Source organism: Nansenia antarctica, assembly GCF_963989245.1.
Source record: "Nansenia antarctica genome assembly, chromosome: 3".
Taxonomy (NCBI): domain Eukaryota; kingdom Metazoa; phylum Chordata; class Actinopteri; order Argentiniformes; family Microstomatidae; genus Nansenia; species Nansenia antarctica.
Genome location: NC_137688.1, coordinates 52,609,092 through 52,624,744, shown reverse-complemented (window position 1 = coordinate 52,624,744; position 15,653 = coordinate 52,609,092). Strand labels below are relative to the sequence as shown.

At 45.1% G+C, this 15,653-nt stretch overlaps 1 protein-coding gene across 1 annotated transcript in view; it reads right to left on the bottom strand.

Moving 5' to 3' along the window:
• Positions 1-15,653, bottom strand: part of LOC308154565 (low density lipoprotein receptor adapter protein 1) — a gene marked incomplete at both ends in the record, with an annotated part of 108,949 nt that overhangs the window by 54,753 nt on the left and 38,543 nt on the right. The window contains one exon of the mRNA XM_080527709.1: positions 6,904-7,046. Within this exon, the coding sequence (XP_080383835.1) occupies positions 6,904-7,046 (143 nt within the window). The remainder of the gene's footprint in view (positions 1-6,903; positions 7,047-15,653) is intronic.

Sequence of the window (15,653 nt, the reverse complement as noted above, 5' to 3'; positions counted from 1 at the left end):
CGAGAAACACCCAATAATCGGGGGTTCTCGACTGGATTGTGAGGGGATGGACTCCCTCGGCCTCCGCCACATCCCACCGGTCGAGCCGGTGGTGGCGCGCCACCTGCACCCGAAGACCCCCGTATCTTCGGCTGCCCCGTCCCTACCCTCCAAGTCGGACCGCTTCCAGGCTGGCCTTACAGACAAGTGCTACAAAGCAGCGGCACTGACAGTGAGGGCTCTCAATGCCTCCGCACTCCTATCAGCCTACCAGGCTGAGCTGGAGGAGGATATGACCGCTAACCCAGACAATATGCCTACCCTATGGGAGGAAATCTGCGTTATAACGGATCACATCCTCCGTCTCCACAAGACGGCCATTCAAGCCATGGGTAAATCCATGGCTCTCATGGTACTGCAGGAGAGGGCGCGTTGGCTCGGTCTCACCAACCTGTCGGCGAAGGAGAGAGAAGAAATTCTCGACACCCCTATCGTACCACAGGGTCTCTTCGGTGCAGCAGTCACCTCAATGCAGAAGAGATGTGAGGAGAAAAAGAGAGAGGATGAGGCTATGGAGCTGTGCCTTCCGAGAAGAGCACAGCCCGCAGCGCCCGTGACCCAGCCACGGCAGTCATATGCGCAGGCTATCTCTCGCCCGGCCCCTGCCTTCAAGATCCCCAGAGCGGCTAGACAGCAGGCAGCGCCCCAGGCATCCAGAGGTCCCAGGAAACCATGGGCCAGAAAACAGGCTCCCTGGGACAGACCTCAGGCGTCCCCGCCCCCTCCCCCGGCCGCCGCGTCGGCGAGGAAGAAGAAGCGGGTGATCTGACAGCCTCTCCTCGGGAGGAGAGCGAGTCCAGTCGGCCCCCCTCGCTGACCGCCCTGTACCCTCCCAGCTCCGTTCCAGAGCAAGTTCGGTACGACATGTTCCATACAAAGTGCAAGACCACGGTCGGTGTCCGTGTTCACACGCCTTCCGGGGGAAAGCTGAAAGACTGTTCATACTACAAAGTTGTTTGTCACTCAAGCACGTTAATGCACAATGTATTAAAAATGTCCCGACAAGCGCATCCAGGCAGAGTGCCAAGGGCGTTGTTAACAATGTTGAAAAGCATAAAAATAAAAGAGATGTTGAAAAACAAATCTTTCTCTGCCATAACGCAGACCGTGGGACTAGCCCGTCCCGCGGAAAGCGGCCCGTAGGCGGCTGTTGCGCGCCCCGGCCACAAGGGGGCGCCAACAACTCGCAGGTGACGGTGTGGCCAGTCAGCCCGCTTTCCATGCATCAACGGGAATGGGCAGACTGCACACAGTCAGACTGGGTGTTGAGGACACTACGAAGGGGCTACAGGCTCCAATTCTGTGTCGCTCCACCCCCATTCAGAGAAATACTGTACTCTCGAGCTCAGGGCGAACGAGCCAATATTCTCCAGGAGGAAATCTCCATTCTAAGGGAGAAAGGAGCTATAACAGTTGTACCTCTCGAGGAGACCCACAGAGGTTTCTACTCAAAGTATTTTCTGGTCCCAAAGAAAGGGGGGGGCATGAGGGCTATTCTAGACCTCCGTGTCTTGAATCAGCATCTCAGAAAATACAAATTCAGGATGTTGACACACTCTTCCCTGCTAAGTTTCATACGAGCAGGGGATTGGTTCACATCAATCGACCTGAAGGACGCTTATTTCCACATTCCGATATATCCTCCACACAGGAAATATCTGAGATTCGCTTTTCAAGGGATAGCGTACGAATATGTGGTCCTTCCCTTTGGCCTGTCACTAAGCCCAAGGGTGTTTGTAAAATGCACCGAGGCAGCAGTGGCCCCTCTCAGACAGAGGGGTATCAGAGTGGCCACATATTAGGGATGCTCCGATTTATCGGCCACCGATTTAAATCGACCGATTTCACTCCAAATGACTCGATCGGTGATCGGCAAAAATGGCCGATCGCAAAAAACGATTTTTATTTATTTTTATTTTTATTTTTTTTCCTGGGGAAGACAGATAACTGAACAGAAAACATAGGAGGACGTAACAGTATGTAAACCATGAAGGCCACGTTTATGATGTCTTTTATACAGCCATATCGACTGACTTGGGCTTCAGGCCCTAACTGGGTGATAGGCCAGACCTTTACTATGCCATAAAAATGGGTCTGCGTTTGCTTGGTGCCTAATGGATCAAAACTTTTGTCTAAAAAGCAAAAAATATGTAGGCTATCACGTCAGTAGGCCTACAGTTATGTATCTAAAAAAAAATCGGTATCGGTATCGGTTGATCTTGAGGAAAAAAATCAGTGATCGGTATCGGCCCCAAAAATCCAGATCGGAGCATCCCTACCACATATATCGACGACTGGTTAGTGGCAGCCACCAACCGCGAGGAGGCGGCGCGTCACACAGCGGTCATTTCGAAACACCTAACGAATCTGGGGTTCCGAATAAACATGGAAAAGAGCATGGTGACACCCTCCCAACGCATCGCGTTTATAGGGCTCACACTGGACTCTATCCGAGCCAAGGCGTTTTTGTCTCCAGAAAGAGTGGAGACGATGCGCGCGACTATAGCGCTGTTTCGCAGGGGCAACATAGTTACCCTCAAACAATGCCAGAAGTTGTTAGGCATGATGGCCTCCGCTGTGGTGGTCATACCCCTGGGGCGCCTGTACATGAGAGGCATCCAGCGCTGGGTGGCCTCTCTGGGCCTGGACCCCCACCGCGACGGTCACCGTCGTGTGAGGGTCTCCAGGGATTGCTCACTGGCTCTGCACCAGTGGAAGGACCCAGGTTTCATAACACAGGGTGTTTCTATGGGACCTGGCCTGAACAGAAAAGTAATCACCACGGACGCCTCTCTGAGAGGCTGGGGTGCCACTTTCGAAGGGAGAACGATAAACGGGGGTTGGGACCCGCACTTACGTTCTACCCATATAAACGGCCTGGAACTGCTAGCTGTTCACTTGGCTCTGAAACATTTCCTCCCGTGGTTGAGAGGACATCATGTTTTGGTGAGGACAGACAACTCCACGGTCGTTGCCTATGTAAACAGACAGGGGGGACTGAGGTCACCATGGCACACAGACTGATAGTGTGGAGCAGTGCACACATGCGGTCGCTGAGAGCAACCCATGTACCGGGCATTCTGAACTACGGAGCAGATTTGTTGTCCAGGGGCAACCCACTGTACGCAGACTGGAGACTTCACCCCGAAGTAGTGAAACAGATTTGGTCACGATTCGGTCAAGCGACCGTAGACGTTTATGCTACGGCAGAGAACGCCCAGTGTCCCCTGTTCTTCTCTCTGCGCGATCGGGGAGCCCCGCTGGGAGTGGACGCATTAGCGCACGAGTGGCCGAGGACCCTCCTGTATGGGTTCCCACCGGTGGCACTCATTCCCCCGACTCTGGCCAGAGTGAGGGAAGGAGATCTGTCCATGGTGCTGATAGCCCCGCGTTGGCCGGGAAAGCACTGGTTGGCGGAGATTTTTCATCTCCTATCCGGTCCGCCATGGCAACTACCGCTGCGCAGGGACCTGCTGACCCAGGCGCGGGGGGAGATATTCCATCCCCACCCAGAGAGATTGTCTCTGTGGGCCTGGCCCGTGAAGGGATCAACCTTGCACTAGTGGGTCTTCCCCAAGGGGTGATCGACACTATTCAGTGCGCCAGAGCCTCATCAACTAGAAAGTTGTATGGGCATAAGTGGCGTGTGTTCGAGACTTGGTGCTCAGAGTCACACGCTGTCCCTTTTCAGTGTTCTGTGACAGTTATTCTGTCATTTCTACAGGACTTGATTGAGAGGGGTAAGGCTTTCTCAACCGTTAAGGTCTATTTGGCAGCTATTTCGGCTTGTCATATTGGCCTGGGTGGAAAGTCGATAAGCCAGCACCCGTTGGTGTGCCAGTTTATGAAAGGGGCCCGAAGGAAATTGCCTACGTCTAGGCCGTTAGCTCCTTCATGGGACCTCCCTATGGTACTAGATGCTCTCTCCTGCCCACCGTTCGAACCGCTGGAACAGGTGGAGGTGAAAGTGTTAACGCTAAAGACGGTCCTATTGCTTGCTTTGGCTTTGGCTAAGCGCATAGGTGAAGTCCATGCGCTCTCGGTGCACCGAGAGTGTACAAAGTTCTCCCCAGGGGACTCTAGGGTCAGTCTGATGCCTAACCCAGCCTTTATTCCGAAGGTTATAGGCTCTTGCACCCCTATAGAGTTGGCTGCCTTCTATCCCCCGCCTTTTGCCTCGGAAGAGCACAGGCGGTTGCATACTTTATGTCCTGTACGCGCGCTGCGTGTTTACATAGACAGGACTCAGGGTTGCAGGAAAGGTGACCAGTTGTTTGTATCCTGGGCGAATCCACACACGGGAAAGCCAGTGTCGAAGCAACGCCTTTCCCATTGGGTAGTGGCGGCTATTGCCTTGGCTTACTCTAGTAAGGGTCTACAGCCCCCCGCGGGCTTACGTGCGCACTCTACTAGAGGTTTGGCGACCTCCTGGGCACTCTTTAAAGGGGTGTCTATTCAGGAGGTGTGTGCGGCGGCGTGCTGGGCTTCGCCCCACACGTTCGCTAGATTTTATAGGTTGGATGTTACGGCTCCAACGCTATCACACTCAGTCCTCAGTTTGGGTTCCTCTTAGGACGTAGTTCCTAGAGTGTGAGGGTCCATTCGGGGACAGTTGTCGTTTTACAGGCAGGTCTGGCAAAACGGGAGTAAGTATATTCCCATAGTGAGATACGAAACGAATACTATGAAAGAGAACTTTAGGTTATTTACATAACCCCGGTTCTCTGAGTAGTATTCGTGAGTATCTCACCGGACCACCCTCCTTGCTTTAGAAGCGAGAAAGAGGTTGCTTGTTTTGAATGACGACAGACGCTGTGTGTACGCTTTATATAGGCGGAGGGTCCCATCCCTCGTGACACAAGCGTCGCCTGGGCCAGCCAATGGGCTGGCGCAGTGTAATTCAGTTTCTGATGAGGTCACGCAGGGGGTGTTCCCATAGTGAGATACTCACGAATACTACTCAGAGAACCGGGGTTATGTAAATAACCTAAAGTTTTCCATTGTGCACATCAGGGTTCAATTGGCTGTTACAAGTGTCTATTCATTTGATGGTGCGTGTGTGTCATTTGACGACAACATTTAATTTTGAGAAGACATAACATTATTTTGAATGCAGTGTTTGCTTTTGCAAGAGATTTGTGGAGTTTAGGGTTTTGTGTGTGAGTTTTGGGATTTGTTAAGAGTTAAGAAAAAAGGAGCTATGCTTTGAGAAAACGTGTTAACGCGATAGAGAAAAAGTGTAATACTAATCCTGTGCGAATAGGGCATAAGGGCCCAATGCATTCAAATGCAGATAATGGCAAAGCAAATCACGCTGCAGACTCAGTCAGAGTGCTGTATTTCAAGGACAGTGGTTTCATATCGACATCCAAGGGTACTCTGATAGAGCTTAAACATTGAAAAAAAATATTGCATCATACAATTAACTTTTATCAGAAAATGTGTTTCCATTAATCCAGAACTCGTTCATTCTGACGTATGTTTGCTGGATGAGAAAATAGGCCAATACTGAAATAGGAGAGGAAAAAGAGAGGGTTTTGCTAGAAAGAGAGAGGGGACTTCTCAAGGACAATGGGAATAAAGTCACCACGTACCATCCCATACTGGTGGGGCGTCCATGCCCTGGAGACTCTGGCAACTAAGCATTATGGCTCTAACAAAGCAAATGGAAGATCATAGATGGAGACGGTAGCACTATAATGAGGAGAAAGTAAGAGTGCTAGACTGGGGTTTCTTTACGCAGAGAATGCAGCATTTTTGACGCAGTCATGCTAATAGTATTGCCAAGAGACGAGAAACCAATCTGTCGTTTTGTATTATGCCAAGTTCAGCTTTTCTGAGGGTTCGTTCCCTTGGTTTTGTGTTGGAGTAAGGGTAAAAAGACAACCAATGGAAACTAAGAAATATCTCACATAATCCTATTCAAGTTGCTTGGTTTCCAAGGGAACGAGAAGACAATCGACTTCTGTCCCCCCCCCCCCCCCCCCCGCTATAGTAAATACATCTTAATCCTGCAGGTTTCATGTTGTTTCTAATTGAGAAGTGTTTTTTTTTTATTAGACAACGCAGGGCTATTCTCTGTAGAGACAGAGATTTGCAAAGTGGAATACCATTTCTGGTGATGTGCAATGAATTTAGTGTTTGTGTATGTATGTACGTGTGTATGTATGTGTGTGTGTGTGTGTGTGTGTGTGTGTGTGTGTGTGTGTGTGTGTGTCTGTGTGTGTGTGTGTGTGTGTGTGTGTGTGTGTGTGTGTGTGTGTGTGTGTGATAGGGAGAACGATACAGCAAATGTGTTTATGAGTGAGTGAGTGAAAGGAAGGTGTGTGATTGAGTTTGTATTTATGTGAGTGAGTAATTGCAATAGAAAGAAAAAGGAGAATGTGTATGACCGTGTTCTCTCAAGTGTTTGTAGTGTATCAGTGGGGGTTTATAGAAATTACAGTTTGATTACAGCTTTAGAAAACAGCTTGTGAAAACTGATGGGTTTCTGAATTCACATGGGCACCCACACTTTAAACCTCTGAGGCGTTGGGCTGAAAGACATCATATCAATGCGTTGACAGTCCTGAGCACATGTGGAACTGATAGATATTGGATTAACTTTGTCCTTTTGACCTTGATGTAAACATAGAAATGCAACTACATCATGCATAATAAACTACTGTAGACAAGGTGGGCTCCTAAAAGACACAACTAAGGGACATACAGATATCTGTCACTGGCCAGCAGTTGGGGCCTTTGTGGAGAAACTGAAGGATGAAGCGCTGGATCTGGATCTCAAGTTAAGGTATGGCCCCAACTGCTACACAAACACATTTTGAGTTGATGAGTTGCCTAGACAACGGTATACCGACCACTCACCGTGGTGACTATCCTCCGGATGGCGGCGGTGGCCATGTCCTCTCCTTTGGGCTGGCCGACCAACGTCATCCCCAGGTACTTCACATTGAACACCATGCCCTCCAACAGCGTCTCCTTGGTGTCCGTCCAGTTCTCTGGCAGCTCTTGACAAAAAAACACAATATGCTTCAAATTAGTGGGATGTGATTGGATGAGATTTCAAGTCTTGTGTCACAGGCGGGGTTGAAATATGTGTCTCCCGCATAGAAGACACAAGAGTACCAGAGTATACCATTACATCCTACATATACTGTACATCCTTATGGCTCACGCAGGGCTAATTCATGAGAGCTTGATCCAAATGTGACAGCAGCTGGTGAAACTGGGAACAAGTTGCCAACCAATCAAAATGTTCAGACTTTAATTCAGAAAGATTTTAATAAATGTCAACGTTGTTGAAAATCAATGACACACTCGCTAGTCAAGCCAAAACATTGCAATGCAATGGATTAGGTGAGTAATCCCCACTACTCTACACTAACTAGGTAGTAGTGGGGATTACTCACCGCATCCATTGCATTGCAATATTTTGGCTTGACTAGCGAGTGTGTCATTGATTTTCAACAACATTGAAATGTATTTATATTTTTCAGAATAAAGGTTTTGGTTGCCGACTTGTTCCCGGTTTCACCAGTCATCTCTGCTACTCTGATAATCTGGGACCTGATTTTGCCTTGACAGTCCCTTGATCTAGTGGTCTAGTGAGATGCTGAATATATGTAGATATTTATTTTATAGAGGTGTGTGCAAACCATTCAACCAGTTTACCTATATGTTTACTCTTTTCTCCTATGCGAAATTAATTAAGATGTGACTTCAGATCCGCAAAGGTTTATCTAGGACATTTAGGATGGCTTTTTTGTGGCACAAAACACTGAAGCAAGCTGAAGCGTTAACTATATCCTCCTTTTAAGTAATGTGTCCATGTTTGGCCTGAGATCGCAGATCCACAGAGAATCTTCATATGCCAGCAATACTATACAAATGTATCTGTAAGATTGTCATAGAAAACTGCACTGTCCTGATTCATGTAATTCTCCCATAGGTGGGGCAAAGCCGCTTCCCCTAGTTACTGTAGGTTGGGTGGGGACTGTAGGTTTGTAAACTGTGCCATGCGGAGGGCTTAAAATATCGCTCAGTGGCACCTGGACACAAGACAGAACTCTGCAGAGAAGCATCGGGGCCCGACTGATTTTCAACTGGTGCAACTACGACAGGACGCAAACATGACAAACCCAAAATAGGCAGGTCTACACGATGAACCTATTGTACTGTACTACCGTGTTAAACCTGAACATGTAGCAATAGCCAAAACATACAGTATGTACAGTAATCAGTGTTCTGTATGTGGGTCTGCAACATCTTTGCTATCTCAAGGCTCACTCCATGTTGTATGTATGGCAAGTTATCATTAGCAATAACATGGGTATTAAATATGTAGCGTGACGAACAGGTCTCTTCTAACTGAAAAGCAAGCAAATGTACCCAGATTCTAAATCACAGCATGAAATAAACACTGTGCTATGGTTGCCTGGGACACGTTTTAGCTTTTTGCTGATCTTTCCAAAACTGCATTGTGGAGAGAGGGGGAGAGAGGAGGAGATAGGGTGAGGGAAGGGGAGATAGGGGGAGAGAGGGACAGGCCTCCAACAATCTGCCAAGGTGTAATGCCAGGTGCTTCATGAAGACCGGGCTATCTGCCACAGTGATGCCCAGGACCAGCTGTTTAGGCGGAGAACAGAGAACGCCTCTCCCTCTCGCCTCATCTCCACCACTGAATTATTCAGCTCCAATCAGAAAAAAAATGGCCGCTCCAAACGAGAGAGGACATTCTAAAATATTAAACGTATTATATCATGCACCAGGAGGATTACACGTTTGATAGTCATTACAGGAGCAAGGGAGAGAATGAAAGTTGAATAATAAAACTCGAAGCCAACCGGGTTCAATAGAAACCTGACTGGAACCCCCACAATTCTCTTGTTTTCAATAAGAATTGAGTTCAACATGAGAGAGAACATTTGATAATTATGTATGCACCATGTGCACTTCATTTCTGATCATTCTGATCATATTTCTATAAGAGTGAATAAACATCTAATATAAATTGGAAGGCACCATTTCTGAGTGGTTTTGAATAGGTGTGTTTTAAGGGTGTTATGACCAAAGTTGTGACCCCCATGGCATCTCAAGCTTCTGATGTCCATGGCGATCCTTGGGCATACTGTATGTTGTATGAAGGCATACCTACCACGATGTATCTCTGTGACATGTGTCACACAGATGACATGTACTGACATACTTTGTCATCGCAGACAATGGAGACAACAGCCTACATTTAGAAATGATTGACTGACAATAGTCTGCTTGTATGCTGGTTGTTGGGAAATCAATGCTTCAAAGAAAAAAAAAATGTTTTATGGTAACCAAGAGGTCATCTGGCTCAGAGTCTCTCTTTACCCAAACACCTCCTCAAGCTTGTAGTGTAGTGGGAAGCACTCACCAACTATCTTCCCAGATCAAAAGGGTTTACACTCTGAAAACTACAGGCCAAAGTGTCCCACTCTCTCTCCCTCAATACCGCAGCACTACACCTGCTAGGGACCATATTATATCTTCGCCAGCTACACACATGAATTATTAAAGAGCTTCATGTTGATGCTCCAGGCTTTCAAATATATTACCCCCGCAAAGAGGGCCGCTTAAATATTTAATACATCTTTTCCATCCGCAGGACTACAGAGGGACAGGGACCGATAAGAGTGACAGAAGCAAGCAGAGTGAAACCAACTGGATTTTAACAGGTTTTAACCAAACAGCAGGTGGCAGCACATAAGAAGAAAACATATATTCTGACTACCGTATTTGGGAGGAGATGCTGTATTTTCACAGCATAATGTGATGTCTGTGTTGGTGTGTGTGTGTGTGTGTGTGTGTGTGTGTGTGTGTGTGTGTGTGTGTGTGCGTGCATGCGTGCATGTGTGTGTGCATGCCTGTGATCAAATTTGAGGGGACATGAAACAAGATTACTAAAAGAGAGGTAGACATACTCTGAAGACGTTTGCATGTTTATTGAATAAATGCAGCGTGACGCTTATGCACTGAGGCAGTTGAGAAGTGTGTATTGATACTATTATGCTCGCTGGAAAGGTTTACAGTGAGAACATTGATTAAAAACAAATAGGCTTAAGCACACATCATGGCAAAGGGAGGTAAGTAAAGCATTTGTTGACATAGGCCAATTTCATTGCACTACAGGGCATTCACATATATTTCCCTGTGGTGGCCCTAAAATGTTGAGTAGGTTTTCCTTACAGCTCCAGGTAAATGAACACATTTAACACTCTGCTGAGCTATAGCGTCACAAATGACTATGGTAACATTTGTCAGTGGTTGAGTCAGGCAGGACAAGTGTTGCATAATGGGTAACTGGAGCTGTGTATGCCTGGAGCTATGCAACATGGAACGGTCACCAGCTGGCTTCCATGCTACATGTTTAGTGATTTAATTTGCACTCAAAAGTCAAAATGATACCCTGGTGTATTCTACTATTGCTGCACATTAGTCTTTCACAATGAGGATTAATTAATAACACAAACATGCACACGGAGAGGCATGTGCACGCCACACACACACATACACACACACACAAATACACGGCTGGGGCAGATAACTTCATGTTAATTGCCCAGGCCGATAGCATTACAGCTTTCACATGGAGAGAAAAATACAAACATTTCCTGCTTGTCTGTTCTCATACAGTATTCCCTCCAGTACAGTGGTAGAGTAAATAGGCCATCCTTCATCAGGTGGTTTCACACATTGACATTACACCATCTGTAAGCTGTTGTTCAACCAGCTTGAATTCATGTAATCTCCAGTTTGAGCCTTCAACTAGCAATATAATGGAATATTCCTCTATTTAGTGATTTTTCGCTTCTGGTGTGAATCCCTCTGTTTTACGTTTTTGAGAAGAATCTAGGACACCACCTTGACAGAAAATAGGGCACATGGAGAACATGGTGGGGTGGGATGGGGAGGGGGAATAACTAGTTTCCTGATTCTGCCATGATGGGGCACAGTAAACTAAATCTTACTCTCATTCTCTCTGTCTTGCTCTTTTTATCTATCTTTACTGTTTCTCTCCTTTCCTTCTATCTGTTTTTTCTCTTTCCCTCTCTCTCCTCCTCTTTCCCTCTCTCTCCTCCTCTTTCCTTCTCTTATCTCTCTCTTTCCATTATCCATTTCTCTCTCTCCCTCCCTTTCTCGACCCATCTTTCCTTCTCAATGGCAGGGGTGTCATGACGGAAGTGGAACAGGCTCTCCTGGGTGTTTTGTTGAAACCGTTGTCACTGCTGCTGGACAAAGTGACATTTGGATGGAAAATTATTTCCATCCAAATATATTATTGAGTGAGTGAGTGAGTGAGTGAGTCAGTGAGTCAGTGAGTGAAAGAGACACGGAGAGAGAGAGAAGATGATTTTCCACTGCCCTCATGAAAAAATACCTCCTCCCCTTAACCCCACTATCTTACAGAAACACACAAAAAAAAAAAAAAAAAAAACAGCTGCACCATACACAATGCCACACAATGAGAGAGAGAGAGAAAGAGAGAGTGAGAGAGAGAGAGAGAGAGAGAGAGAGAGAGAGAGAGAGAGAGAGAGAGAGAGAGAGAGAGAGAGAGAGAGAGAGAGAGAGAGAGAGATTAGAACTCTCGCCTATTTTTTCCAGGGAAAACTCAATGTACAAAGACAGGGCTGGCAGTAGCATCTCTGCAGTTAAGAGCCACAGAAGACACACAGCTATTGTGGAAGCCACAACAGTGAGAGCCGCAGCAGTTCTGTCACGCACACGTGCTGCTGAGGTTGACGCTTGCGGTGTGTTTTAAGGGTCACGTAACCACAACAACACCACTGTATACATGGCATGTATGTAACAGCCAAGGTTGCCAGGCAACCATTTCAATTATCTGTAACAAGCCTGCCACAGTAGGGGGAGGTGCACCTAAATTATATTACAGCGCAACTTGGTTGTGTCTCAAAAACCTTTCAACCATGGGGAATGCTAGGATAAAACTTCACTCGAACCCTCTTTCAAAGAGCTGCCCTCACACTGCCCTGTGAGCCTGACATACTGTAATTACTGTAAGTCATTTAGGTATGTCAATGACTTCACACAACCACATTTTCCATTTTAAGTTAGTTAGTTAGCTAGCACATGAGGTGTTTAGTTTGCATAAATGTTTCCATCATGACATTGTTCAGTATCTCTACCTGTATACTGCTATCACCTATGACTATATAAAAATTGTTCCATGTCATGCCATTGTCAGTGTTAAGACTGTCTCATGAGTCAAAACCATGATGTCCTTTATTAGAGGGAAGAAAATACTGCATTGTGCACTGATGTTATGATCATAATATGAGTGATATATAGAGGAAGTCTTGTGACTAGGGATGTCCCGATCCCATTTTTTCACTACCGATACCGATACCTGGGCTTCAGGTATCTGCGATACCGATATCAATCCGATATTTGTATTTATTGTTTTACTCCTGAATAATAACAAATACTTCCCCAGTATATAGTCCACAACAACAGTTGGCTATTAAAGACTGCCAGCCTTTATTCAAGCAACAAAACAGTACTCTGCAGTACTCAGTGACCAACTGGTTTAAAGTTAAAACAATTTAAACTGCAGCATTCAGCATTGTAAAAAAAAAAAAGAGTTACTGTCTGATTTCTAGTTTTAGTGCCTTCATGTTTTTATTCTATTTATCTTCTCTTACAAATGGCAAATCAATTATAGCACCCTTTTTAAAAGTGTAGCCTAGTGACGCTGCTGGTGAGACCAGAAACCAGTCCCAGAATCAAAGGGGTGTCAACAATATCTGCTTTTCGTTTTTTTCATAACAGGCAACTTGTTTTAAGTAACACTCGATATAATATACAACAGTTTAACGATCACTAAAAACGTATAATCTGTGGGTTGGATTCACTGTTGCCAGAGGCTACCGGTAAGTGATACCTGGCTTGTAAACATTCTTTCGTTTTAGAACGAAACATTAGCCGCTAGCTGTTAGCAGCGTTTTTAGCAGTCACTATTCTTGAGCAAAACATTGATACAAACAAACATTCAAATACTTGTGTCGTCTTGAATTTTTTCCCGATTTCAATGTATGACGCATCATTTGAAAGCTTACCATCTGTAGTTTCAGACTATGTAAACAACCGAAAAATTACATAAACAAATGGTTTATGATTTCACCAGCTAGCATCATGACATTGTGAGACTCATTACACACAGGTAGCTACTAGCCAACTCTCATGCCCGTGACCACTGACTACTACTGTTGTCATCATGTGAGTGACACGCCGGATCGCGAGCCCCAGATCGGTGCCTATTTTTTTTCTGGTGCGATCTGCGATCCAGCATTCAGGACCAATATCGCGGCGATATGCTATATCAATATCGGAACATCCCTACTTGTGACCACATTTGTGAATGTTTACAGTACATGTCAATATCATCAATGGATGACAACCATAAAAATCAAGCCTTTGACAAAGGATCTTGGAAGGGAGTAACATTTGGTGAAACAACACATTATTGCACATATCACATTTAGCTAATTACTCTTCAAACAATGACACCCAACTTGCTTTTGTTCAGCTTCCACCATCTTTAGCACCCTAGGTCCCAGTGAGGCAGCATTGCTGAGCCTTGACAACTACTTAAACCAACAAAATCGATGCGTGCCTCAATCCCTAAAAAGCATGAGAAAAGAAAATCTAAAAGCCCCTGGAGGAGAACAGATTAGATTTAGTGTCTAATCCAAACAAAAAAATACTTTTTTAGACAGGGTCTGCTTATCAAACCTTTGCATCTACATTCATTTCGGTTAAGCCCATATCTAGAGTTCTGTCAGAAAAAAAAACGTTCTCAGCATGGAATGCATTCTGCTTCATGAATCAAGTATTTGTCCTGGGGGCCCTTACTTTAGTCGCTTTCAAAATAATCCCCCATTCACCAAGAATTTCCATTAATTGAGTTCACTTCAAAAGACGAATCTGCTGTTGATCGTAATTATTATGGTAGTTATCTGCTGTATGCATAACTGGGTAAGTTATCGTAAAGTCAAATGAGCTTTTGGTTTAAACTGGGAAATTAGTTCTACTACGTAATTGAGTGTTTTCTTTTGAATTCATAATAAGAGATTGGCTTTCATTTGGCTTTCAAAGAAATACGGTGGAATGACGACATACGTTTCTGAAGTGTGGGGTTAATGAGATGACACTAGACACATGACTCAGCACAAGAGCACATGTCAAGGATGTCAGTTGGGTCAAACGGTTCAAACCGTGTTTGGGGTCTTAAGTTTCAAGCCTTAAAGCATGTTCTTAATGTTTATGGCTGATGGCCAAGTGAGATTTATTGAAGACAATTAACCTTTCCCTGGAAAACCTCAGAAAACAGAGCTCAGTAGTGCAAACTTTGAAACACCATGTAAATACAAACTCCTAGGCCATTCCAACATTAGACTAATAATTATTAACAGTATTAAATATATATATAATACATATTTAAAAATAATGATCATTACTACCACTTAGATGTCAAATATTATAATTATTTCTTTATGATAACACAAAAGAGGGAAGTGGATCAAAAGAAGTTCCAGTCATGTGCTAACCGCTAATTGCCTTTGACTGCATTCATTATGCAAATAAAGGCCTTGATCCCTCCCACTCTGGGACCCCTACATGGGATCAGTGAATCACTAATTAGATGGGTTCAAACCAAGGTTCTTGCACAAAGGTGTCACAGCCTTATCTTTTTACACTAAAGAGCGCAGTTTGTCGCCTGACCTGAAAATGGTCCATATGAAAATAAAAGTAGACAATCACATTACCAAGCACATCAAAATAGAATTTCCTGAAAAACTATGAAAATAAGACAACCGTAGAAGTTAAACACAACGTCATTATTGCAGTCTAAAATGAATACCATCTCTCCACTGATGTACCAATCCAGAACCACAAAGAAATTCCTCAAAAATAATCGTAAACTAAATTATGAATGCAGCTTGTTACAGCTTGTATGATAAATGGGCAGAGGAGGGCCATACCACACTTTATCTTAAATAGAATCTCCATCACAACTTCTTTACTGTAACACCCAGGAAGTTATTATATTACGATTAAACTCTGAGGACAGAATGTGGGATATTTTCTCTGCTCTCCATTGAAATACTTTCAGACAGCACATGTTCTCAACCAAGACATCACACATTTTAGAGAGGCTGTAATTGATTTTCAGCTAGAGAATTGCCTTTGTAATATTCTCAACAGCCAGCTGAGCTTTGTTGTACTGAGTTACCTAACTGGGTTCCAGGGCTGGCGCCAGAACCAACACCTTGGAAGGGCCAATCGATTTTGTATGGGTGCAAGGGGGGGGGGGGGGGGGGGGGGGCAGGATGTCCAACGTGTGTGGTGAGAAGGTGTTTTTATGTTATGTTCAGTGTTTCCTCCAGGAATTTTTACAATGGTGGCGGGTAGTGCTGACCGTGCACGCGCATGAAACGCGCACGCGCGCTCAAAACTCGAGGATGGCCCAAAAAAATAAAATGTTTTCCTGTACTTCTCCCGTGTGTCTCTTATTATCTGTGTCTGCATGTTTTTCCAGCATGTAATTCCGTTGTCAATAAAAA